This window comes from Nuphar pumila, chromosome 15 (assembly GCF_984573655.1).
Source record: "Nuphar pumila chromosome 15, dmNupPumi1.hap1.1, whole genome shotgun sequence".
Taxonomy (NCBI): domain Eukaryota; kingdom Viridiplantae; phylum Streptophyta; class Magnoliopsida; order Nymphaeales; family Nymphaeaceae; genus Nuphar; species Nuphar pumila.
Window position 1 is genome coordinate 12,845,941 of NC_143263.1, and position 25,703 is coordinate 12,871,643.

The 25,703-nt window shown below is 37.6% G+C and overlaps 1 protein-coding gene across 2 annotated transcripts in view; it reads right to left on the reverse strand.

Moving 5' to 3' along the window:
* Window positions 1-22,371, reverse strand: part of LOC149814538 (protein SUPPRESSOR OF PHYA-105 1-like) — a 35,783-nt gene extending 13,412 nt beyond the window's left edge. The window contains exons 1-3 of one of the 2 annotated variants that reach the window (XM_089988534.1): window positions 22,245-22,371; window positions 19,791-21,603; window positions 19,090-19,247 (exon numbers count right to left, since the gene is read on the reverse strand). In XM_089988534.1, coding sequence (XP_089844660.1) covers window positions 19,090-19,247; window positions 19,791-21,503 — 1,871 coding nt within the window. In that variant the 5' untranslated portion in view covers window positions 21,504-21,603; window positions 22,245-22,371. Of the gene's footprint in view, window positions 1-19,089; window positions 19,248-19,790; window positions 21,604-21,949; window positions 22,083-22,244 lie in introns of those variants that run through there. The other variant, XM_089988535.1, reaches the window with a different exon arrangement.
* Window positions 22,372-25,703: the final 3,332 nt, after the last annotated feature.

Genomic DNA, 25,703 nt, shown 5'->3' on the forward strand with positions numbered 1-25,703 from the left:
ACTTGAGAGAAACACCTTTCTTCATCATTGTCCACCAGAGAACGTCCCTAGGTACTCTATCGTATGCCTTCTCTAAATCAATAAAAACCATATGCAAATCTTTGTTCCTCTCTCTATATCTTTCAATAAGTTGTCTAAGAAGATGTATAGCTTCCATAGTTGATCTTCCAGGCATAAAACCAAATTGATTCTCCGATATCATGACAACCTTCCTCAACCTAGACTCAATCACCCTCTCCCAAAGTTTCATAGTATGACTCATGAGTTTTATACCACGATAGTTTGTGCAATCTTGTATATCACCCTTATTCTTATATAAAGGCACCAAAGTACTCTTCCTCCACTCATTAGGCATCTTATTTGTTCGCCAAATCAAGTTAAAAAGCTTTGTCAACCATTCTAAACCTTTCTCTCCCAAGCATTTCCAAGCCTCGATAGGTATACCATCTGGGCCACTGCCCTTCTTGATTTCATTTTCTTCAAAGCCTCTGCAATTTCTTTCTTTTGAATCTTGCGCATGAAGTCACGATTTATCTCATGAAAAGGAATGGAGAAGTCTCCAAGATCTTGAGCATGACTATCATTAAATAGCTTATCAAAATAATCTTTCCATCTCTCCTTAATCTCCTCATCTTTGACTAAAACCCTTTGCGTTTCATCTTTGATACATCTAACCATACCCAAATCCTTCGATTTCCTATCTCTCATCTTTGCAAGCCTATAAATATCCTTCTCGCCTTCTTTGGTATCCAACTTGTCATAAACCTCCTTATATACCTTAGCCCTCGCGTTTCGAACAACTTTTTTAGCTTCCTTCTTTGCTATCATATACTTCTCCAAATTCTCATTATCACGACTCTTACTTAGATTTCTATAACACTCTCTTTTAACCTTAATAGCTAATTTGACATCCTCGTTCCACCATGATGTATCCTTACCTAGTGGTGCACCGCCTTTAGACTCACCCAATACCTCCTTAGCTACTTTTCTCATACCACCCGCTATCTTATTCCACATTGATTCTGAATCCTCCTCGAGACACCAATCAACTTCCTTAACTACCTGCTCTACAAACATTCCTTGTTTAGCTCCTTTCAGTGCCCACCACTTAATTCTAGGATCTATCCTATGTTTATCCCTTTTGCGGCATTGTCTAATTCTAAGATCTAAAATTAAGACTCTATGTTGTGTAGCTACACTTTCTCCTGGTATAACCTTACAATCGATGCAACAACCCCTATCTCTCTTTCTAAGTAGGAAAAAATCTATCTGACTCGTATTAACCCCACTTTTAAATGTTACTAGGTGAGACTCCCTCTTCCTAAACCAAGTGTTTGCTAAGATCATATCATAGGACAAACAAAAATCTAAAATCCTTTCTCCACTTTCATTTCTTTCTCCTATACCATAGCCTCCATGGATATTCTCAAATCCATCCCTACTAATGCCTACATGTCCATTAAGGTCACCGCCGATGAAAAGCTTTTCTCCATAAGATGTCTCTTGTACTACTCCATCTAAATCTTCCCAAAATTGATGCTTAATGGAATCATCTAAACCTACTTGAGGTGCATAAAAACTAATAATATTAATAATATCCGTACCTAATACTAATTTAATAAGTAAAATTCTATCACCCTTCCTACGGACCTCAACTACATTATCTATAAACTGACGACTCATAACAATCCCTACTCCATTCCTATTCCTATTTATTCCTGTATACCAAATCTTATATCCCCAAGGTTCTATCACTTTAGCTTTCTCACCTACCCATTTGGTCTCTTGAAGACATAAAATATCAATCTTTCTCCTACACATAACATCTACTAACTCTACCAACTTACCAGTTAAAGACCCTATGTTCCAAGTGGCTAACCTAATTTTATGGTCTTGGACTAACTTCTTTACCCCCACCCGTCCAACAAAGTGAGGGAACCCTTGCCTATTTGACACCACACCCGAGCGCCGGTGTGACGCGTCGCTTCTGGGCGACGACCTAGCAACCCTTGCACATTTATCACTGCCTCCGGGCCTAGAGAGTACAGCGCGTCGCTCAGTAGGGAACGCCCCAACGAAATTCTCAGAAAATATAATTATAAATTATAAATTTAATTTAAAATGGTGTGTCCAGGTGCTGACGTGTGTCGACACGGGTACGGAGGGCAAAATGGAGTGTTCAGGTACCATAGATTTAACCTATTGGCTCTCAGACACAATTTCAAGGATGAAGTAAGCAACAAGCATCAACCACCACTAAAAAAGTTTTTTCTCCCTCAGTATCATGCTAAAAATGCCTTTTAGAAACACTAACTTGTGAACTTCCAAATGAGGGAATATTTTTTAGTAGTGCCCATGAAAACTAAAGACTCTTATCATTCAATGAGTGGATTAGGTGTTTGCTCCAAGCACAAAAACACATGCTTGGATTTGTGCCACACTTGTTAAATTGTGTGTGTGTGTGTGTGTGTATATATTTGATGTATATATTTTTCCTTTCATTTATTTTTTCTTTTTCTTTGTTTAGTTCATTTAGAACTAGATTTAGTTTTTTTGAACTACATCTTGACTAGTTAACACATTGTTGACTAGTCAAAAGAGTCGATGGAGCTAGTCCAACGGCTCTATTTGTAGTTGTTGGATTAGCTCCAATGACTCTTTGAGTCTCCTCTTCGCTCCTCTTTATTGTATATAAATAGGGGTCATTCCCTTATGTAATGCTTCTTGCATTTTGATTATTGAATAAATATTTATTTTTGTTAAGAGCCTTCTTGTGTATGCTCTTCGGGTTTTGGTAGTGTGTTCTTAGTGTACATTTGTTGTGCTTATTCACTCGGATCTTCGGTGGACTCTTTATGCTTGATTGAAGGCGCTTATTTCTTTACATGGTATCAGAGCCTCAACACTCTTGAATCTTTGAAGATTGTTTTGCTTCGTTTTCCATGATTGCAAGAGCAAGAAGAAATCTCTTGTTTGTGTGACCGTGCATTTGAAGATAAAAAGGTAGCTTCGATTGGCTGTTCACAAGAGTCAAATGACACAAGTAAATCTCATGATGCACTCGTATCCATGTCACAACTTATGAAAATTCTCTAACCTCTTCTTAAAGGGGCATCGTCTTGAAATGGAGCCGCGATTTCATCCTTCTTCGATCCCGGTAAAACTCATTGGCTTCTTGATTCTGGTGTTTCTTTTCATATGACACCCAATAGTAATATTTTATTTGAATGTCATACCAACTCAAGCATGTCAAATGTTTTTACAGCCAATAGTACATCTCTTAAAATAAAAGAAATAAAAATTTTTGAAAATATTTTGTAAAAACTCCAAAAAGTTTATCATTCCAAAAGTTAGATATATTTCTAAATTAAATTTAAATCTCTTATCAGTTTCACAAATAGCTGACCATAGATGTAATGTCTCATTTTCTAATGGTTGTTGGGTGCAAGATCGCCAGTCGAGGAAACTGAGTAGGGAATGCCATAAAGAAGGAAGCCTCTATTACATGAACTTTTTGGAAATACTCAAAGATATTTTTTGTTGTAATGTTTAGAAATTAGATTTGGATTTGTGCCACAAACAACTTGGTCATCCTAATGTATCAAAAATCCAACATTTTCTACAACAACAACAACTACGCCTTCATCCCAAAACAATTGGGGTCGGCGATATAAACTAACAAAGAAAATCATTCTGGGTCTTCCACATGAATCCTTCTCCTCCAATCATTTCTATCCAATGCCATGTCCTCGGTGAGGTTCAAAGCATTCATATCCTTTTCTATCATCTCCATCCAAGTCTTCCTAGGCCTACCCCAACCTCTTTTAACTAATATATTTTCACATTTCTCCATCCTTCTAACTGGAGCATCATTTGGCCTTCGCCGAATATGTCCAAACCACCGTAAACGATTCTCTCTCATCTTATTTTCAATGGGTGCAATGTCTACCTTCTTACGTATCTCCTCGTTCTAAATCTTATCTTTTATTGTATTTCCACACATCCATCTAAGCATACACATCTCATCTACACTCATTTTTTTAATATGATGTCTCTTGGCAGCCCAACATTCCGTATCATATAGTAAAGCGGGCTTAATAGTCGTCATATAAAACTTTCCCTTCAACAACAATGGCATTCTACGATCGCACAACACTCCATTTGCACTTTTCCATTTCATCCACCCAACCTTTATCCTATGATTTACATCTTCATCAATTTCTCCATACTTTTGAATGATAGATCCCAAATATTTGAAACAATCATCCACCGGTATTTCTTGCTCACCAAGCTTCACTACACTCCCATCGCTACTTCGTTGCTTACTAAATCGACATTCCATATATTCTGCCTCTTGCTTCCAATGTCTGTCTCCATAATTCTAACTTAGCATTAACCCCAGCTCTAGACTCATCAATCGAAACAATATCATCAGCAAACAACATACACCACGACACATTTTGTTGAATTGATCTCGTAAGCTCATCCATCACTATAGCAAATAGGAAAGGGCTTAATGCAGATCCTTGATGTAACCCAACCGTTATAGGAAAATTGGTTGTCACCCCTCCACACGTGCGGACATTGGTTACTACTCCTTCATACATATCCTTAATTATACTAATGTACTTGAGAGAAACACCTTTCTTCATCATTGTCCACCAGAGAACGTCCCTAGGTACTCTATAGTATGCCTTCTCCAAATCAATAAAAACCATATGCAAATCTTTGTTCCTCTCTCTATTTCTCTCAATAAGTTGTCTAAGAAGATGTATAGCTTTCATAGTTGATCTTCCAGGCATAAAACCAAAATGATTCTCTGATATCATGACAATCTTCCTCAACCTAGACTCAATCACCCTCTCCCAAAGTTTTATAGTATGACTCATGAGTTTTATACCACAATAGTTTGTGCAATCTTGTATATCACCCTTATTCTTATATAGAGGCACCAAAGTACTCTTCCTCTACTCATTAGGCATCTTATTTGTCCGCCAAATCTTATTAAAATGATTTGTCAACCATTCTAAACCTTTCTCTTCCAAGCATTTCCAAGCCTCGATAGGTATACCATCGGGGCCAACTACCCTTCTTGATTTCATTTTCTTTAAAGCCTCTGCAATTTCTTTCTTTTGAATCTTGCGCATGAAGTCACAATTCATCTCATGAAAATCCAACATTTTCTAAATTTGAAAAAAAATGTAATTCTGAAAATTTTATACGTAAAGACTGTATTCTTAGTAAAATGAAGTATCATTGCATGAAAGAACTTTCATTTCTTTTAAACTGCTTGAGTTAATACATTCGGATGTTTGGGGGCTAACACCAGTTATATCAAAGGGTGAATATGCATATTATGTAATTTTTGTTGATTTCTCTAGGCATACTTGGATCTACTTCCTTAAACATAAGTCTGAAGTCTTTTTACATTTTAAGATATTCCACAACTTGGTCAAAAAAAAGTTTGAAAATAATATTTTTATTTTCCGTAATAATTCAAAAGAAGATTTTTTTTTCAAAATAATTTAAAGAATATCTAAATTTATAAAGCATCACATCAAAGATCTTATCCTCACACAGCACAACAAAATGGTTTGGCTGAACGAAAACATAGACATATTATGAAAACAATTAGAACTTTACTAATAGCAAACCAAGTGCCAAAAAATTTTTGGGCTGAAGTAGCTCTAACAACTATATATCTCATTAATCATTAATAATATGTCATCCTCTTTTTTGCAAAATGTAACACTAGTTGAAAAACTCTTAAAATTAGTTCCTGATTATTCTAGACTAGAAGTTTTTTGGTGCAAATGCTTTATTTTTACTAATAAAAATGATAAACTATCCCCACGTGTCATTCCTTGTACCTTCTTAGGTTATGCAGATAACCAAAAAGGTTATAGGTACTTTGATCTTAAAAATAAAAAATTATATATTTCAAGAAATGCCTTTCTTAAAAAAAAATCTTTTTTTAAAAGGCCAAGAAAGTAGCTGAGTATTTCTTTTTATTTGATTTAATTTAAAATTATGAAAAATGTGATTATGAATGAGACCTTGATAATGGTCTTGATACGATAGATGAATGTGATGATATAATTAATGAAGAGCAATCCCATAAGAACAAAAACCATTTGCAATATTCTAGACATAGGGAGCCCAATCATCCATGTGTACTGGAAAAATATGTTGAACAATTTGAAGTACAAACCAGAAAATCATCTAAGATTTCTAAACCACTCATTTTCCCCCAAATACAAGGCATTCATTGCATTAATTCATTTATATGTACAACTTTCAACCTATGATCAAGCTAAAGAACATCTTGAATGGGTATAAGCTATGAGGATAGAGTTAGAAGCTTTAGAAAAGGCTAATACTTGGACCATTCAAGATGTCCCATAAGGAAAGAAACTTATTGATTGTAGGTGAGCATATAAGGTTAAAACTAAGAGTGATGGAACTCTTAAAAGATATAAAGTCAAATTAGTTACCAAGAGATATTTTCAAGAATATAGCATATATTACGATGAAACTTTTGCTTCAGTCGCTAGAATGACCATTGTCAGGACCCTAGTAGCCCTAGCCTTTATTAAAAAATGGCTTATATTCTAAATGGATGTCAAAAATATCTTTTTTAATAAAAACTTGATTGAAAAAGTTTATATGGAAGCTCCACCTAGTATAAATATTCTTAAGGGTAAAACTCTTCATTTGGGAAAGCCTCTTTATGGTCTTAAACAAGACCCAAAAGCTTGGTATGACAGGTTTAGTCGAGTTATGTTTGATATTGGATTCATAACTTGTTTGACTGACATTATCTTGTTTGTTAAGATTTTTGATGCAGATATTATTATTCTCCTCCTCTATGTGGACGGCATGATCATCACCGAAGGAGACAAATAAGGAGTTGAAAATATTAAAAGACTTCTTAAAAAACATTTTGAAATGACTGATTTGGGTTTCTAAAAATATTTCTTAAGAATTAAAGTCGTTTACTCTCCTAAAGGAAATTTATTGTCTCAGTCTAAATTTGCTTTTGATATTGTCTCCAGGTCTGGAACCACGGATGATAAGAGAGTTGTTACCCCTGAGATAGACAACACCAAGATGTAAATTGATGATAGAGAACCTCTTGAAGATCATACACCTTACAAACATCTTATTTTCAATTACTAAACCTGATATAGCACACGTTGTACACACAACTAGTCAATTTCAGCACTCTCACTTATGCTCATATGAGAGCAATTTTGTGTACTATTAGATGTATTAAGACTTTTCCTTCTCGAGGCCGCTTTTTCTCTGCTTCATCTTTATTAGATACTGGGGAGGTAATTCCAATAGCAGGCACTCAACCACGGGTTTTTGTATTTTCTTAGGTGAATCTTTGATTTCGTGATGATGCAAGAAACAATAGAAGGTTTTGCTTTGTCAATTGAGGCTGAATATTAGGTCATGGCAAGCACAACGATGGAGGTGGTCTGGCTCAGAAGGTTGTTGGCTGATATGGGAGTTCAATTGACGGGAACCTTGAAAAAGGTGTATAGGCATTGGATCTGACCTAATCCATGTACCCGATATGTAACATGTAACTATTTTTACATTTATCGGGTCTAGATACACCAGACCCGGACCCATACTGTAATGTATCTTAAATACACAAGTTAGGTACATAAATCGTGACAGCTGTAATTGTTTTCTCTCTCTCTCTCTTCTCTTTCTCAACGCAGGTGCAGAGGAAAACTTTCATGGTATCAGAGCGAAGATCCATCTAGGGGTTGCGGAGGATTCTAAAGGTGCGACAGATCAAAGGTTTGAGGTTTCTTTCTTCTCCCATCTTCTTTTCTTCTTCAGTTTTCTTCTCTCTACCTCCATTCCCAATCTCCATCTCTCGTTTTTCCCCTCTTCAGTTTTTTCTTTTCCTTTAGTGGATTCACGCCTCACGTGAAATCCTAATCTATTCACGAAGAGCTCACGTGAACCCTGGTTCACGGTGATCCTGTACATCAAGAAAGGGAAAAGCCTGTTTCGCGTGAATTCCTTTTCTGCGTATCCCTTCAAATTTTTTTTCTTCTCTTTTCTGCGTATCCCTTCTTATACTGGGCTGGATATCGGGCAGGTCTGCGACATCAAATTTCTTGGAATACAGCCTGCGTATCCCTCTTCTTATACTGGGCTTGGATATCGGGTAGTGCTGGATATCGACTCTCAAAACCCCTTTCTCGTATCATATTTCTTCTGACTGTTACGAGTGGGATCCACATTGAAAATACAGTTTTTTTTCTTCCTTTCCTCATTGCTTTCACATTGAAAATACAGTTTGATTTTCTTTCTATTGCTTAAATATCCGACCTTTCAAAAGTAGAAAAGAAAACTCAGTCTTGGAATACAGCCTGAATTTCTTCTGACAGCCTCTGGTCGCAGATTTTTGAATTTCTCAGCCGTAAAAAAAAAAAGGGGGACGATCAGCAAACATCTCTGGCTGCAGACTGAGCACTCTGTGGATACTCTGGTAACACAAAAAGGGTTCCTTTTTCTTGTTAAAACTCTTCCTCATGGATATTCATTCCTCTTCATCCAATCTTTCTTCAAGTTTTCTCACTCAACTCGTTTCTGAAAAGTTAACTACCTCAAACTTCTTGATCTGGAAGAGACAAATCATTCCTTTTATAAGGAGTCAAGGTCTCTTGGGTCACCTTGATGGAACCACTCCCGCTCTACTCGAATTTGTTACGAGAGAGGAAAAAGATGACAAAGGAGTAAGTTCAATTGTGTATGTCAAGAACGTAGAGTACCTCAACTGGGAAAGGAAAGATCAGTCGGTGGTTGCATATATCACTTTCACCCTGTCCCAAGAGGTCCTTGTTGCAATTCCCGACAATAGTACTGCTCTCCAACTTTGGAAAAAATTGGTTCAAACATATTCACAAGTTTCGCAGGCACGAATGGTTTTTCTCAAGAGGGAATTTCAAATGTTGAGAAAAGATTCCATGACATCATGGAATATTTGAACAAGATGAAGACTATCACAGACCTACTTGCAGTTATAGGGTGCACGGTGAGTGACAGTGATATGGTACAACAGACTCTAAGTGGATTGGGATCCGACTACAATATGATCGTCACTTCACTATTGTGTCTCCCTGCTCTTCCTACCTTTGATGAGTTGTGAGCAAAATTGATTCAGTATGAGATGACTCTGAAAGGGTTCTCTGAGGAATCTCACATTTACACAAATTCTCAGGAAGTTTTTGCCACAGAAGTAACTTATGGTAGAGGACGAGGATGAGGACGAGGAGGACAAGGGCGAAGTGGACACGGAGGGCGTGGTCTGCTTCCCACTCCAAATACGTTCGCTCATGCGCAGGGATCAAGATTCATTCTTACTTGCTTCTTTTGTAACAAAAAGGGGCATATCAAAGTGAATTGTTGGCATAATCCAGAGAATAAAGGAAAGGGTCCACAGTGTTAAAATGTAAAACTGTACATATATGTATATATAATAATATTATATTATTATATATATATATAAATACATTTTTAATTTCTTTCTTTTCTGTATTTTTTTTCCTTTATTTTTATTTTTTGTCTTTATGTCATCTAGTTCAGTTTGAACTAGAATGACTGTTGCTAGTCAAGTCCTGTCCAGACTTGACTAGCAATAGAGCTGTTGGACTGACACAGTCCAACAGCTCTTAATAGAGCTGTTGGACTGACACATTCCAACAGCTCTAAATAGAGCTGTTGGACTGTGCCCAACAGCTCTATTGAGTCCTCTTTCAGCTGTGTATATAAAGGGGTGCAGCCCCTCTTGTATTTCACTCCAATGCTTCTTAAGCAATTGGTTTTTCATATCAATAAAGAATACATTTTTATTTTTATTTTGTTTCCAGTTATACCCTTTTTAAGGGTTATGCTTTAGTGTCATTCTTGACACTTGCTCTTGTTAATCAAAGCTCGTGTTTCGAAGATCCCCATTTCATTTCATGGTATCAGAGCCGCGGAAGTACTAAATCTTGAGGAAAAGCTGCCTCGGTTTCCGTGCTCGTTTGCAAAAGTGTTCGCCACTTGAAGAGAAGTGTTTTATCACTTCATTGGAGAAGATTTCACATCTTGTTGTATTGTTTTTTTTTTTTCTTTCTTTCTCATTTTCCTTCTTGTTTCTCTTCTATCCCTATTCTTTCTCTCCTTGTAATCGATGGATGACAATGATAAAGTCACCATCATGCCTATGAAACTAAGCGATACGAACTATGTAACATGGGCTTCAATCATGAAGCACCATATATGGGGAAAAGGCTTATGGGGGATTGTGGATGGTTCCGATTCGGAACCTAAGCTATCTCTTACTAAAAAGGAGGGAGATAAAGACGTCCCTCTATCGGAAGAAGAGAAAATCAAGGCTATTGCCTCATACGAGAAGAAATGGAAAGAATGAAGAATATCTCATGCGAAGATAATGTCATGGCTTATCAATAGCGTTGACATTAAAAAATGCTCAAGTCTTGCCAAATTTGATCATGCCGATAAGGCATGGGAATACCTTAAGAATATGTATTCCCTTAAAGATATTGCACACGTGTGCAACCTCCAAGAAAAAGTTCGAATGATGACACGAGACAAAACTATTCGTGAATATTACAATGGGTTGTCCAAACTTTGGGAAGAACTTTCCCTTTTAGAACCAAAGTGGCATTGTGCCGAAGACATCGAGCTTCGTCAGAAACAACTCGATGTTGAACATTTTTACCAGTTTATCACTGGATTAAGGCCGGAATTTGAAACCACTAAATCGGCCCTACTTCACCGGGGAAAAATTCCTTCTATTGTTGAAACTATTGAAGAGTTAACAATGGAAGAAAATCGTCTCCGGAAAGGTTCTTTAAAAATTGAAGATGATTCCGTTTTAGCCGTGTCTAGACCAGGGAATCATGTTCGATCATATAGGCCTCCTCACTTTAACCGACAAAATGGTGACTATGATAAGAAGAAAGTTATTTGTCATCACTGTCATGAACCGGGACACTACAGGCCACAATGTCCCAAACTTAAGGAGCTGAGAGAAAAAAGAGCTGCAATTGCTGGATCGGAGCCTAAAGATCAGGATGCACCAGTTTCCCTGGCCCAACTAATGGAGATCCTTCAGCCTCTCATCAAAGGTGCCTCTTCCTCATCTGAAGCTTCAACCGGCGCAGCAGCCTCATCTTTTTCTGATTTAGGTAAAATTTCTTAGCTTATTGACTCTGGTGCATCTTTTCATATGACCCCAAAAAATCAAAGTCTATCCAAATGTGTTAAAAATAAAACAAGTGTGTCAAAGGTCTTTACTATTGATGGGACTTCTCTTGAAATAGAAGGAATAGGAGATTTTGAAAAAATTTATAAAACAAAAAATTTTTTTATTCCAGAAATTAGACATGTTCCCAAATTAAATTTAAATCTTTTATCTGTATCTCAAATTTCTGATTATGGGTGTAATATTTCTTTTTCTTCTCATGGTTGTTGGGTACAGGATCGCCAGTCAGGCAAGCTGATTGGGGAAGGCCATAGAGAAGGAGGACTCTATTACATGGATTTTTTGGAAATGCCGAAGAAAGTTTTTTGTTATAATATTCAAAAAATAGAGTTGGAACTGTGGCATAAGAGACTTGGTCACCCACATATAGCCAAAATCCAACATTTTCCAAATCTAGGGAAATTTTGTAACTCTGAATCATTTGATTGTAAAGATTGTATTCTCGGCAAAATGAAAAGATTACCATTTCAGAACAGAACCTTTTTCTCTTCAAGACCACTTGAATTAATACACTCGGATGTTTGGGGTCCTGCACCAGTAATTTCTAAAGGAGGATTTGTTTACTATGTTATTTTTGTCGATGATTTCTCCCGACATACGTGGATGTACTTTCTCAAACATAAGTCTGAAGTATTTTCATACTTTCAAACTTTTCATAATATGGTTAAAAACAAATTTCAAAATGATATTACTATTTTTCGCACAGATTCAGGGGGAGAGTTTTTATCCACAGATTTTCAAAATTATCTTAAATTGCATGGCATCACACATCAAAGATCTTGTCCTTATACACCTCAACAAAATGGACTGGAAGAACGAAAACATCGCCATATTATAGAAACCACTAGAACTTTATTAATAGCAAATCAAGTCCTTAAAGACTTTTGGGCAGAAGCTGCCTTAACTGCCACCTATCTCATTAATAGGATGCCATCTTCTTCGTTACAAAATATCACTCCCATTGAAAAACTTATGAACATTTCTCCAGACTACTCTAGATTAAGAATATTTGGGTGCAAATGTTTCATATTTACTGACAAAAATGATAAACTTTCCCCTCGTGCGATTCCCTGTGCTTTTTTAGGATATGCTGAAAACCAGAAAGGTTATAGATGTTTTGACTTCAAAAATAATAAACTATATGTGTCTAGAAATGTTTCCTTTCTTGAAAAGGAGAGCTTCTTTGATTTTAGAAAATTAAAAGACGTCACTGAGTACTCCTTTTTGCTAGATCTAACATCAACATCTGATGAATATGACCTTGATTGTAACTTTGATGATGATCCAAGAATTATTGATCTTAATGTTGAAAATGAAGAAGTTCATAGAGATACTAGTATTCAATATTCCAGGCGACAAGAGTCTAATACTCCATGTGCACTTGAGAAATATTCTAACATTCCAACTAGACAATCATCCTGAATCTCGAGGCCTCCAGAAAAGTTTGTATCATACGAGTCTTTCTCACCCACATATAGGGCAGTTATTGCATTAATTCACTCATATGAAGAACCATCCACATATTTTCAAGCAAAAAATGATATCAAATGGATAGAAGCCATGAAAGTTGAATTAGATGCACTTGAAAAGGCTTCTACATGGAATATTCAAGATCTTCCTCCAGGGAAGAAAACTATAGGATGTCGATGGGTTTATAAAATTAAAACCAAGAGTGATGGTACTCTTGAAAGATATAAAGCCCGTTTAGTAGCCAAAGGTTATGCTCAAGAATATGGGATTGATTATGAAGAAACCTTTGCTCCGGTGGCTCGTATGACTACTGTCCGAACCTTAATTGCCTTAGCTTCTATCAAAAAATGGTCTATTTTTCAAATGGATGTCAAAAATGCTTTTTTAAATGGAAAGCTAGTTGAAGAAGTATATATGGAACCCCCTCCTGGTCTAAGTATTCCTAAGAGTAAAGTCCTTCGCTTAGAAAAAGCTCTTTATGGACTTAAACAAGCACCAAAAGCTTGGTATGATAGGTTTAGTCGTGTTATGATTGATATTGGTTTTCAATTCTGTTTAACTGACACTGCTTTGTTTATTAAGAATTCTGATGCAGGGATCATTGTGCTTCTTCTCTATGTGGATGATATGATCATCACCGGAAGCGATAAACAGGGAGTTGAAACAATCAAAACACTTCTTAAATCTCATTTTGAAATGACTGATTTGGGCTTGTTGAGATATTTTTTAGGCATTGAAGTTGCTTATTCTCCTAGAGGATATTTATTATCTCAGACTAAATTTGCTTTTGATATTGTTTTCAGGTCTGGTATTACTGATGATAAGAAAGTTGACACTCCAGAAGTTGTTAATGTTAAAATGAAGATTGATGATGGAGAACTTCTTGCAGACCCTACTCCTTACAGACAGCTTGTCGGGGCACTTTCCTATCTATCCATTACCAGACCAGATATAGCACATGCTGTTCATACAGCAAGTCAATTTCAACATGCTCCTACTTCTGTTCATATGGGAGCAGTCATGCGTATTATCAGATACATCAAGTCCTCTCTTTCACGAGGACTTTTCTTATCTTCCTCCTCTTCTCTTGATTTAATTGCATATACTGATGCTGATTGGGGAGGTGATCCCAATAACAGACACTCAACCACTGGCTTTTGTGTCTTTTTAGGGGAATCATTAATCTCGTGGAGGTGTAAAAAGCAGCAGAAGGTATCTCTCTCATCCACCGAAGCTGAATACAGAGCCATGGCAACCACGACCATGGAAGTAGTTTGGCTCCGACGACTGCTTGCTGACATGGGAGTTGAAGCAACAAAGGCTTCACAAATGTGTTGTGACAACAAAAGTGCGATCTACATTGCCAGTAACAGAACATTCCACGAACGCACCAAACACATCGAAATGGATTGTCACTACGTCAGAGAGGAATATCTACACGGGATAATTGATCTGCCATATGTCACTTCAGAATATCAGTTAGCAGACCTCTTTACAAAGCCTCTCGCTGCTCCCCGATTTCACTTTCTCTTAGACAAACTTTCGCTCATTGTACCGTAAGTTTGAGGGGGAGTGTTAAAATGTAAAACTGTACATATATGTATATATAATAATATTATATTATTATATATATATATAAATACATTTTTAATTTCTTTCTTTTCTGTATTTTTTTTTCCTTTATTTTTATTTTTTGTCTTTATGTCATCTAGTTCAGTTTGAACTAGAATGACTGTTGCTAGTCAAGTCCTGTCCAGACTTGACTAGCAATAGAGCTGTTGGACTGACACAGTCCAACAGCTCTTAATAGAGCTGTTGGACTGACACATTCCAACAGCTCTAAATAGAGCTGTTGGACTGTGCCCAACAGCTCTATTGAGTCCTCTTTCAGCTGTGTATATAAAGGGGTGCAACCCCTCTTGTATTTCACTCCAATGCTTCTTAAGCAATTGGTTTTTCATATCAATAAAGAATACATTTTTATTTTTATTTTGTTTCCAGTTATACCCTTTTTAAGGGTTATGCTTTAGTGTCATTCTTGACACTTGCTCTTGTTAATCAAAGCTCGTGTTTCGAAGATCCCCATTTCATTTCACACAGACAGAAAACAAAAGGAAGTTCTCAAATAATGGAGAGATTAAAGATCTGCTGATATCTGCGTTGTCAGAGTTGAACTTGAAGCAGAGTAATGAAGGCACTTGGTTTGTCGACTCAGGGGCAACCACTCATGTGACAGGTGATGCAGGTAAGATTTCTAATCCCATTCCTTATTTTGGAAAAAGTAAGATTGTCACTGGAGATGGATCCCACCATCCTGTTTCTCATGTTGGAAAAACTGTCATTCCCATGTCATATTCCACTCTTACTCTTTCAGACGTTCTTCATGCCCCTGACATTAAGAAAAATATTGTCTCTGTTTCCAAACTTATTGATGATAATAATGCTTCAGTTGAATTCACTCCCTTCTCTGTGCAGGTCAAGGACCTACGCACGAGAGAAACATTCGCTGAAGGAAAGAGACGAGACAATATGTATGTCTTTGAAGAAGCTCCTTGTCATGCTGTTCGCCCTGTCCACCTGAATTCAAAGCCCTCATTAGAGTCGTGTTCATCCCCTTCTGCTAATGTTTTTAGTATTTCTGAATGTAATAAGCCATTCTTATGGCATAGTCGGTTAGCCCATTGTGAGAGTCATTTTATTGAGAAACTTGTATCTAATAATCTCATTCCAAAAGAAAGTCTCAATAGGGATGAGAACAGTCACAAATGTTCCAGTTGTCTTTCCTGCAAGTCATGTATTGCCTTTTCATTCCATTAATAAGAGAGCTTCAAACCCTTTTGAGATAATCTGTTCTGATGTATGGGGACCCGCCCCAATTGCTTCTGGATCTGGAAGTAAATACTATCTAATATTTGTTGATAACTATTCTCGATACACTTGGATATATTTCATAAAAAATAAGTCGGAAGTCTTCTCTTTGTTTCAAAATTTTCTTTCCCTTGTCAAAAATCAATTTTCTGAGTCCATTCAATTTTTCCAATGTGATGGAGGTGGGGAATTCTCATCCCGTGATTTTATTTCTTTTCTTCAAAATAACGGAATAGGAAGAAGGGTGTCATGTCCTCACACCCCTCAACAAAATGGAATTGCTGAACGAAAACACAGGCATATCGTTGAAAGTGCCATGAGTATGCTCCATGACAACAATCTTCCCATCAACCTATGGACAAAAGCTTTCCATTCAGCCGTGCATGTGATAAATAGATTGCCTATGGTTGTTCTGGAAAATAAGTCTCCTTATCACTGTCTTTTTGGAACTCATCCTAGTTATTATAATCTGCGTGTTTTTGGATGTGTCTGCTATGTGCATATCGATCAGTCTCTGAGAAACAAGTTTCAAGACAAGGCTCAAAAGTGCAGATTTGTGGGATATGCAGATGATTACAAAGGATATAGGTGTTATGATCCCACCAACAAACGCATCAGAACCTCAAGAAACGTTGTCTTTGATGAATAAAATTTTGATCACGGAGCTGACACAACGAATATGCCAACTGAAATTTACTATCCTTGGCTGAGCTCAGAACTTTTTGCTGGCTCCAATGAAGCATGTTCCTCAGATTGTGTGTAACAAGAAGGAGAGGTGTTTGAGAACACTGGGACGTCGGGGTCACAGAATGCAGAGGAAGTACCGGGCAGATACAAAGGCATTGTCTATTCTAGACAGAGACCGACAACATCAAGTCATCCAGATCATGTCTCAGTCGTCAATCCTGCGTCTTCTAATACTCTTGCAGCCAGAAAATCAAACCGCATACGACATCCTATTAATAGATGGGTTAGTTATAACAGCTTCTCCTTGGATCTTCAACTATTTTTAACTGCCATCAATAAGGACGAAGAGCCCATCATGTATTATCAGGCAGCCGCTTCTATGAAATGGGTAGAAGCCATGAATGATGAAATGCAAGCCTTGCATGAATGTGGAACATGGGAAGTTGTTCCCAGACCACCTGATAAAAATGTTGTCGGATGCAAATGGGTCTACAAAATCAAGTACAAACCAGATGAAACCATTGAACGATATAAGGCCAGGCTTGTAGCAAAAGGATTCACCCAAGAAGCAGGGCAAGACTATGATGAGACTTTTAGTCCGGTTGTAAGAATGAGAACGATTTGAATCATCATCTCCCTGGCTGTTGAACATGGATGGAAGTTGAGTCAACTTGATGTAAAAAATGCATTTTTACATGGGAATTTGAAGGAGGAAGTATACATGGAACAACCCCCTGGATATCAAGAACAAAATTGTAAAACCCATGTATGCAAGCTAAAAAGAGCCATCTACGGCCTGAAGCAAGCATCTCGCTCTTGGTTTGATAGCTTCTCGCTAGAGATTCAGAAGCATGGATTTTCACGTTCCATGCTGGACCACTCATTATTTATTTTTAAAAGCCCTCCTGTGACCACTCTACTATTAATTTATGTCGATGATATCATCATCACAGGAAACTCTGCGGACCATATCCAAGAAATAAAAGACTTATTAGGTCAAAGGTTCAAAATGAAAGATCTTGGAGTTCTACGCTATTTCCTTGGTGTAGAAGTTGATAACTAGGCTCATGGCTTGACACTCACTCAACACAAGTACACCGTAGACGTTCTCAGCAAGGCAGGTATGAAAGACTGCAAACCTCTAGGAACACCAAGTGTACTTCATCAAAAACTTAGCGCTCATGATGGAGATCTGTGTGATGACCCCACCAGGTATCGTAGCATAATAGGAATGTTACAATACCTCACATTCACTAGACCTGATATTGTTTATTCAGTCAATCAAGTATCTCAATTTATGCATGCGCCACGTACTGGACATATGGAAGCAGTCAAGAGGATCCTTCGATATCTGAAAGGGACTATTGGAGATGGATTGATATATTTACCACAGTCATATGGCCAAGACGAGCACGGAATTACTATATATTGTGATGCAGACTGGGTAAGAGATCCTGACGAACGAAGATCTACATCAGGATATTGTGCCTTTATTGGAAGAAATTTAGTCTCTTGGAGCAGTAGAAAACAAAAAGCTATCGCTAGATCAAGCACTGAGGCTGAATATAGATCCATGGTTGCTGCCACTGCCGAAGTCACATGGATCAGGCATCTTCTAACTGAAGTAGGAGAAAAGATCTCCCACACTACCTTGCTCTGTGACAATCAAAGTACCATCAACATGTCTTTCAATCCGGTACATCACAGTCGTGCCAAGCACATTGAGATCGACCAACACTTTGTGAGACAGAAGGTTGAAGAAGAAGAGATTGAGCCTGAGTTTGTCAGCACTGAAAGACAGGTTGCAGACATATTTACCAAAGGGTTAACCAAGGACCGCTTTTGGATGCTTAAAAGCAAGTTGTTCATGGTTCAAAACCATAATCAACTTGAGAGGGGTGAAAAAGGTGTATAGGCATGGGATCTGACCCGATCCATGTACCCGATATGTAACATGTAACTATTTTTACATTTATCGAGTCTGGATACACCAGACCCGGACCCATACTGTAATGTATCTTAAATACACAAGTTAGGTCACGATTTCTTTTTACAGAAATCGTGACAGCCGTAATTTTTTTCTCTCTCCCTCTCTCTCTCTCTCTTCTCTTTCTCAACGCAGGTGCAGAGGAAAACTTTCAAACCTCCTGCATGTGTTGTGACAACAAGAGTGCGATCTACATTACCAACAATCGTACTTTTCATGAACGTACTAAACATATCGAAATGGATTGTCGCCACTGTCCAAAAAGCTCCAAAACTCAAAATCTAGAAACTAAAATGTTTTAAAAAGAAGTTAGAAACCTGGATTTCCAAAACCCATTTTTCCATACTTGGAAGATTTTAACCTCTTTTGTCATTTGATAGCTTACTTCTCTTTTTCTGACTGATTGTTGATTTAGATGGATGACCATGTCCAATTTATAACAAGCAGCTGATGTCATTGCAATTCAGGATACGTAGACAATTATTTCCCCAGACTTGTTTGCTTTCCAAATTTTCCATAAAATAATATATACAAGGTGATTATCTTGGTTCTAGTCTACAGCGTTAATACTTATGATAATAGGATTTAGAGAAATCACATGAAAAAAAAAGAAATGCAGAATCTTTATACAACAAGTAGACAAAGAACAGTTCTAGGAATAAGGATGTCGCATTGAAAATGAAATAGCAATGACATAAAATTTTGTGTTAATAACTTTCTAGGATACAGGTATTGAAGAAGTTTTAACAAGACCAATCCATTTCCCATAAATAAGTACCTTGCTTTAGGCCGAGATAAAGGCTCAGGATGGAGCAGCCAAAGACAGAAGCCAGCCTCCTTTGGATTCTCAGACAAAAAACTTGGAGGGAGGATACGATGCCTTAAATCTGACATTGATGCTACTTGCACTTCCCACGACTCAGAACAGCAAAACAGCTGATACAGAAATACTGCTATTAGTTTCATACAACTGATAGATTGTCAAACAGAATCGCAAACACAAGTTTAGGATCATGCAAGCCCAGAAATCAAAATGTAATTGTGGCTTATGCATGCTTAAAATATCTTCTTTTCAAAGATGTTGAGCCTGAGAAACTCCTGATCAGCATCAAAGTCTCAAAAAAATCCAAAATATCTAAGTTTATGCTGTGAAAAATGTTGGATACAGAACAATGATTTCTGGATAATTTATGATGCTAAAAAACATAATCTTGACTGCTTTTTCACTGATTCTAAAAAGAAACACCACAAATAGCACATTCCAGACACACACACACACATATAAAAAAAAACTTTTCTTTTTCTTTTGTTCTTTTTGGGAGAAGCTTTAGAAATACTGACTTTCAGATAATACAGAAAAAAAAACTCTGCTGCTTCTGCCTTTTGGGATTTGATCTATGTTATATGTGATAAAAGTTGCCAAGAACCAAGTGCAGAAAAGTAGAAGAAAAAAACATCCTATTTCAGATATGCAAATACCTCAAAGAGGAGAACACCAAGACTGTATATGTTTGATAACAAGAAGCATGCCTTGACATTGATCTCCTCTGGACTAGTGTACCACCTCTCTTCCAACTGCTTGTCATTAAGAATAAACTGTTGCTGAGGTTGATTAGGCAAGTCAGAGCCAGTATACCTTCTCGAAGTATTATGATCCACATATTCATTCTCATGTACCTTAAATTCACGTTGAGATTGTTGTGCTAAATTTCTGTTCATAGTCATATATACTGCTGATTCAGGTTTAAAATCACATGGTGAAGATGGTACATGATGTTTATTAGATAACCTTAAACCAGTGACAAACTTTTGATTTTTCAAAGATGGAGTTCCTTGCCTGTGCAAACCACCCACTGACTGACTTGCACGTTTTAAACCAGTGTCATGATCAAAAGATTGTTGATGTTTCCTTTTCAGACGACCATCAATGGAAGTGTTCATGAAAGCCTCGGTACTACCTGAATAACCCAATGGAACCTGAAATCTCGAAGAGCCAACATACTTAACTTGGTTATGTGGTAAGACAACGAAACTTGATGGCCATAAATCTTTTATAAAAACCCCTTGAGAGTGAGCAAGATCGACTAACTCTACGATTTGCTTAAATATAAGCAATTTTTCTGATTTATTTAATTTGTGGCTCCCACCCCGAAGCCACTCTCTTAAGTTAACACCATCCTCAAACGACTCACCATTGATACCACGACCACCATGTGAAGATGAAGTACCAGCATAGGCAACAGAATTGTGGGATGCATCTGGCAAAAGATTAGCATCACAAAAAAAGTTTCCCAAATTTGCAGGTTTTACAGAAGCATTAGAATCCTTGGGAGGGTCCACATCCCTCGTTGCAATCCCCTTCCCCTTCAAGGTATTCTTGGCAAAGAACTCAGAAAATCCCGAAGATGGTAAAACTCTGGTATGCAGTCCCCCACTGAGCATTGCTGTGGATGACAAACCGCTCAAATGATGATGTCTGTCACTATGAGCTAAGTTCCCAGAAGCCACGTTGCATTCTTGACCAGGATACTGAATTGAAACCGGTATTCGATCCCAAGACTTACGCAAGCAGACATTCTTCATGTTCTCTTTGGTACCATCCTCACGATTTTCTTTAGAGGATAGGTTTACATTAAACTGTACTGTTGCTTGTTCCTTACAGATGGACTGACCGTGCGAACTACCATTCCCTTGACCATCGGCCATCTGGTAAAGGTGCTGCCAATGGAACATTCTGCTCTGTGTCTGACCAATTTCGCAAGCTTCAACAGGCCCAGCGTTGGAGCACCCATCAGCTGATGAAACATTAGAACCTTTGTAGTTTGTCAGTGTCAACTCTTCGACCATCGACTCAGTATTACTCACAGAGCAATCATGTCCAGAAGTAGACCAAGAATGGGATAAAGGTTCATCCTTGGACTTATATAGAATTTGTCTCCTGGCTTCCAGAATCTCCCCAAACACAACCGGCGAACCTGGGAAAAACCCCATGGCGCTGTGCCCCGTAAACGACCTCAATGAGGAGAGCTCCTCCGGCCACTCATGCTCCGCAGAGGCAAACTGGGCTTGAGATTCTAACACATTGCATGTATCCAGTTGTAGAGCGTGACCACTGTCCGTTACTTTAGTAGGCGGACCCTCAGTCGTCGGTTTCACTGTCTCACTCTCTGTACCTTCATCCACTCCTTCCATGGCACCCCAAATGGATTCAACACGCTCACATCATCGAGCACGCTTTAACTCGACTAGAATCGGATCAAATATAGCGCAAGAAAGCAACTCATAACAGACCCTGCAATTATCAAGCAAAAATCGCAAACTAACTTAATCAGAACTACTCAACTTTAAAAACTCAAATCCCCCTACCCGCTAGCTCAATCCGTTTGCCAACCCAGCTCGGATTTCGATTCAAAACTCGCAATTGATCTCTATCGTCTCGCCCGATCAACAAAACAAAAACAAAAAATGTGCAGTTCCCAAAATGCAACCAAACTCTTGAATGGGGAAAAAACTTGAACTCAGGATTTGTAAGGAAAACCTCCCAAGATAGATAAAAGGAAAAATCATAAGAAAAACGAAATAACTTAATAAAAGCGAACGAGATATCTGAAAGCGGATACCAATCGTAGAACAATCACCGGAAATAGTAAGAGCACCGAAAGATGAACGCCAGAGGCTTGCCTGAAACGGGAAATTCCCCTTCCTATCGAAGCACAAGCAGGAAACCCTAACTTGAAGATAGCAAAGGAGCCCCAAGAAATTATTAAGGAAACATAACTACAAGGGAAAATCCAATGAATCATTGTACCCTATCCACCAGATTTATGGCTCAAACTTCTCGCTTTTTTCGTTTCCTTTTCTGGAAAACTCGGAGGAGGCCATGAAATCTGAATGATCATTGACACAAAAAAAATGTAAAATTTAAAACCTCACCTCTCTTTACAGAATCGCTTTGTTTGTCGTCGTCGAGCCTGGCTTTAGAAGCGTACAGGAGAAGCCGCGGGATTGAGAAAAAAGGCACCAGAGTAAAAACAGTCTCCCACTCGAATGATGATGAAGGGGATGGAGTCGCGCCTGATTTTTGTCCTCTACGGGATTTTTACTTAATCTGACTACCGCCACCGTTAGGAACCTTGTGAAATCAGGTTGCATTTTGAAACATATTACGCTTAAGCCATCCACTTACGTCCCCCATAAGTTATCGCCTAAGTGATCGCTTGAGTGCCTCACTAACCAATCACTTAACAACATTTCATGAGCTCAAAAAATGTGCCATGTTTTTTTTTTAAATTTAAGGGAAAGAAATTTTTTATTATTAGTAAATAGATAAAGCAGACTTTGGGTTGAGGGAGTACTCAACCAATAAAGCTTAAAAAGATGAGGAATGAGCTCAAAACAGAGGTGGTAACCAGTTAACATGGTAGGATCACCATCGAATCCTAATTAGGTAGAAGATGTCTACTAAGAGAGTACGCCTAAAAGACTCGAGGGCAGTGAAAACTTCGCAGAAAGTACTTTCATTTCTCTTTTCCTAGATGTACCACCATGCAAAGTATTAGCCAACAACGCCAAACAAAGTATCAATGACAGGTCCAAGAATCAAGTTTTGAGAAACTGCGTGCCTTACTCAAAATGCTGTCATATGATTGTCTGAAGCAATATGACCTTTATTTCTTAAGGGTGCATTTAGAGTCCGGGATCTCAGAATTTCACTTCTCTAAGAATTTGAAATCCAAGGACCTCACATTAATTTTAGATCTTTTGATCCAAACTTCCACACCCGGGCCCCTCACGGCATCGTTAGAGATCGCAGAACTTATATGGATTTGCGGATCTCAGATTCTTCGTTCGTTGGAAGCTTTGATTTGGTATGGGTCCCACATTTTAGTTCGCGTATCAATAGTTCTCTAGATGAGATTCATGGCATTCAAACACGCCCTAAGAGATGGTTCCATTTTTTCTAGGCAACATGTGGTTAGGCAGACCCCTACCAGTTATACAATGATACCATTGGGATTTGAACCTGCTACGTCCCAACACAAGGTGACGTGCACTAGCTGTTCTTACCAGTTAGTAAGTCACTTCGATTTTGGTTGTAACACGTTTCCAGTGTTTGGGCAATTAGGAAATCAACATAACTACTATCAAGAAACAACAAAAAATTGATTGGAGTTTTTTCTCAAAATGTCGCTATAGTTACTTTCTTTTAAATATTACTGAATCAAAAAAAAAAATTATCTCTTTTTCAATAACTTCATATTTGTGCCTGCTAGCATAGTAACAAATCTTGGAAAAATATCACGAGAAATTACCCAAAATTTTAAAACTGTAACATATCGTTATTTTTTTCAAATCCTCATGAGGGTTTTTTAGTCAAAAACATAAATATCATATTTTTAAATATACTTGCTATAACACATGACACCCATGTGACACGTTATGACACTTGAGAACCTTAACTTATAGTTTGGACCAGTTTTTTTTTAATATGTCTAATAATAAATATACTTTTTTTCAATGGCAAGCTGGGGTGGGGTTAAGCACTCTTACCAGTTATACAACTGTACCATTGGGTTTTGAACCTGCAAAGTCCCAACACAAGGTGACCTACACTAGCTGCTCCTACCAGACAAACAGAGTCCCCATTGGTCTCTACATGTCATTCAGCTCAAGATGAACCATGGTTGGGATGCCCATCTTTTAGATAGGCCCCACCCTTGTTCCCGATGCCCTCTGTGACTAGATGGACAGCATCGGATGGGTTTAAAGGTTATCTTTTAATAAATATAAAAAAACACTTTCAATTATTATTTAATATTATTTTAATGGTTTCAACACGGGTCAATTATTTATTTTTTGCTGATTCAGAACGATTTACTTGAGAATCGGTTGGCCAAAAGATTCAGGGCCGATACCGATACAGACAACATTGGTCAGAGGAGTGAGCTGTTCGGCACCACGACGGACGCACCTAGACGTACACTTGAAAAGCGTGAGGTGGGCATTATCGTAATTTTCTGCCATTAAGAGGGCGTTATGATAAGGTGTGGGCAATCATCTTTCCTGGAGCACTGAGCGTTGGAGAATATGACGCCACGTTGTCGCCATCAGTTGGTGGTAAATGTAGAATTACGTGGCGCCCGATCTGCCACGTCGGTAGACGTGGTGAAGGCAGGTGGTAGGGCTCACGTCGACTTGCGGGGGGTTTCTGTGGGGCCCAACGTGAGAGAACGAAGCTGGCCCGCACTCCCCTCCCTCGGGCCCCACACACGCTCTTTAAACTTCCTCACCCACGTGAAGCATTGCCTTCCCCGGCGCCAAAATCCACTGCCAGCTCAGCAAACCTCGCCATCTGTGGGGCCCAAACTCGTTTTATTTCATTTTCGTTTTTTTCTTTTTCCAAAAGCCTTTCCATTTTTGGCGGTTCATTTGTGCGGAATTCTCTGGTGGGTGAGGAAGTCGGCAAGGGGGCGTGAGTTTCGGATCGGGTTCGGACCGGATCTAGGTAATAAATATCTGGATATCGTTGTATCTGTAGTGACAAAAGTTTAAAACGGCAAGATATCGGCAGCCAAAAACTTGTGAAAATATTTTTTTTTTCCAAAAAAAACTTGTGCTTTTTTGTGGAAAAATATAGGAAATAAAAAAATTTAATTTTTAAATATAATTTTTGAAAAAATACAAATAAAATATATTTGAAAATAGAAAACACACAGTTTTTCATGATAAATAACATTAAAAACGTAAACATCACACTTGAAACATGATATTTATATTTTTACAAAAAATATGACATTTTGAAAATATTGCTAGAAATTACTGTTTAAAAATTTCAAGTAATTTCTCACAATTTTTACTTGAAAGGTTTAAACAGAAATTTCTCGCGATATTTTCAAAATGTCACATTTTTTGTAAAAACATAAATATCATGTTTCAAGTGTGATGTTTACGTTTTTAATGTTATTTATCATGAAAATTGCATATTTTTTAATTGTATTTCTTCAAAAAAAATATTTTAACATTTAAAATTTAGTTTTTTATTACCTATATATTTTTTGCAAAAGCACAATTTTTTTTTTTAATTTTTTTTCACAAGTTTTTGGCTGCCGATATCTTGCCCTTTAAAAACTTTTGTCACTATAAATACAATGATATCTAGATATTTATTATCTAGATCCGTTCCAGATCCGATCCTAAACTCACGCCGAGTTGACGAATTTCATATCCACCAGAGAATTCCACACAAATGAACTGCAAAAAATGAAAAAAAGGCTTTTGAAAAACCAAAAAAGAAAAAAAAAAAGAAAAAGAAAATTATCAAACGCATAATATTAAAATATAGAAATTAAATCTAATATATTTATTTTATTATAATTAAAGTAATAATTATCA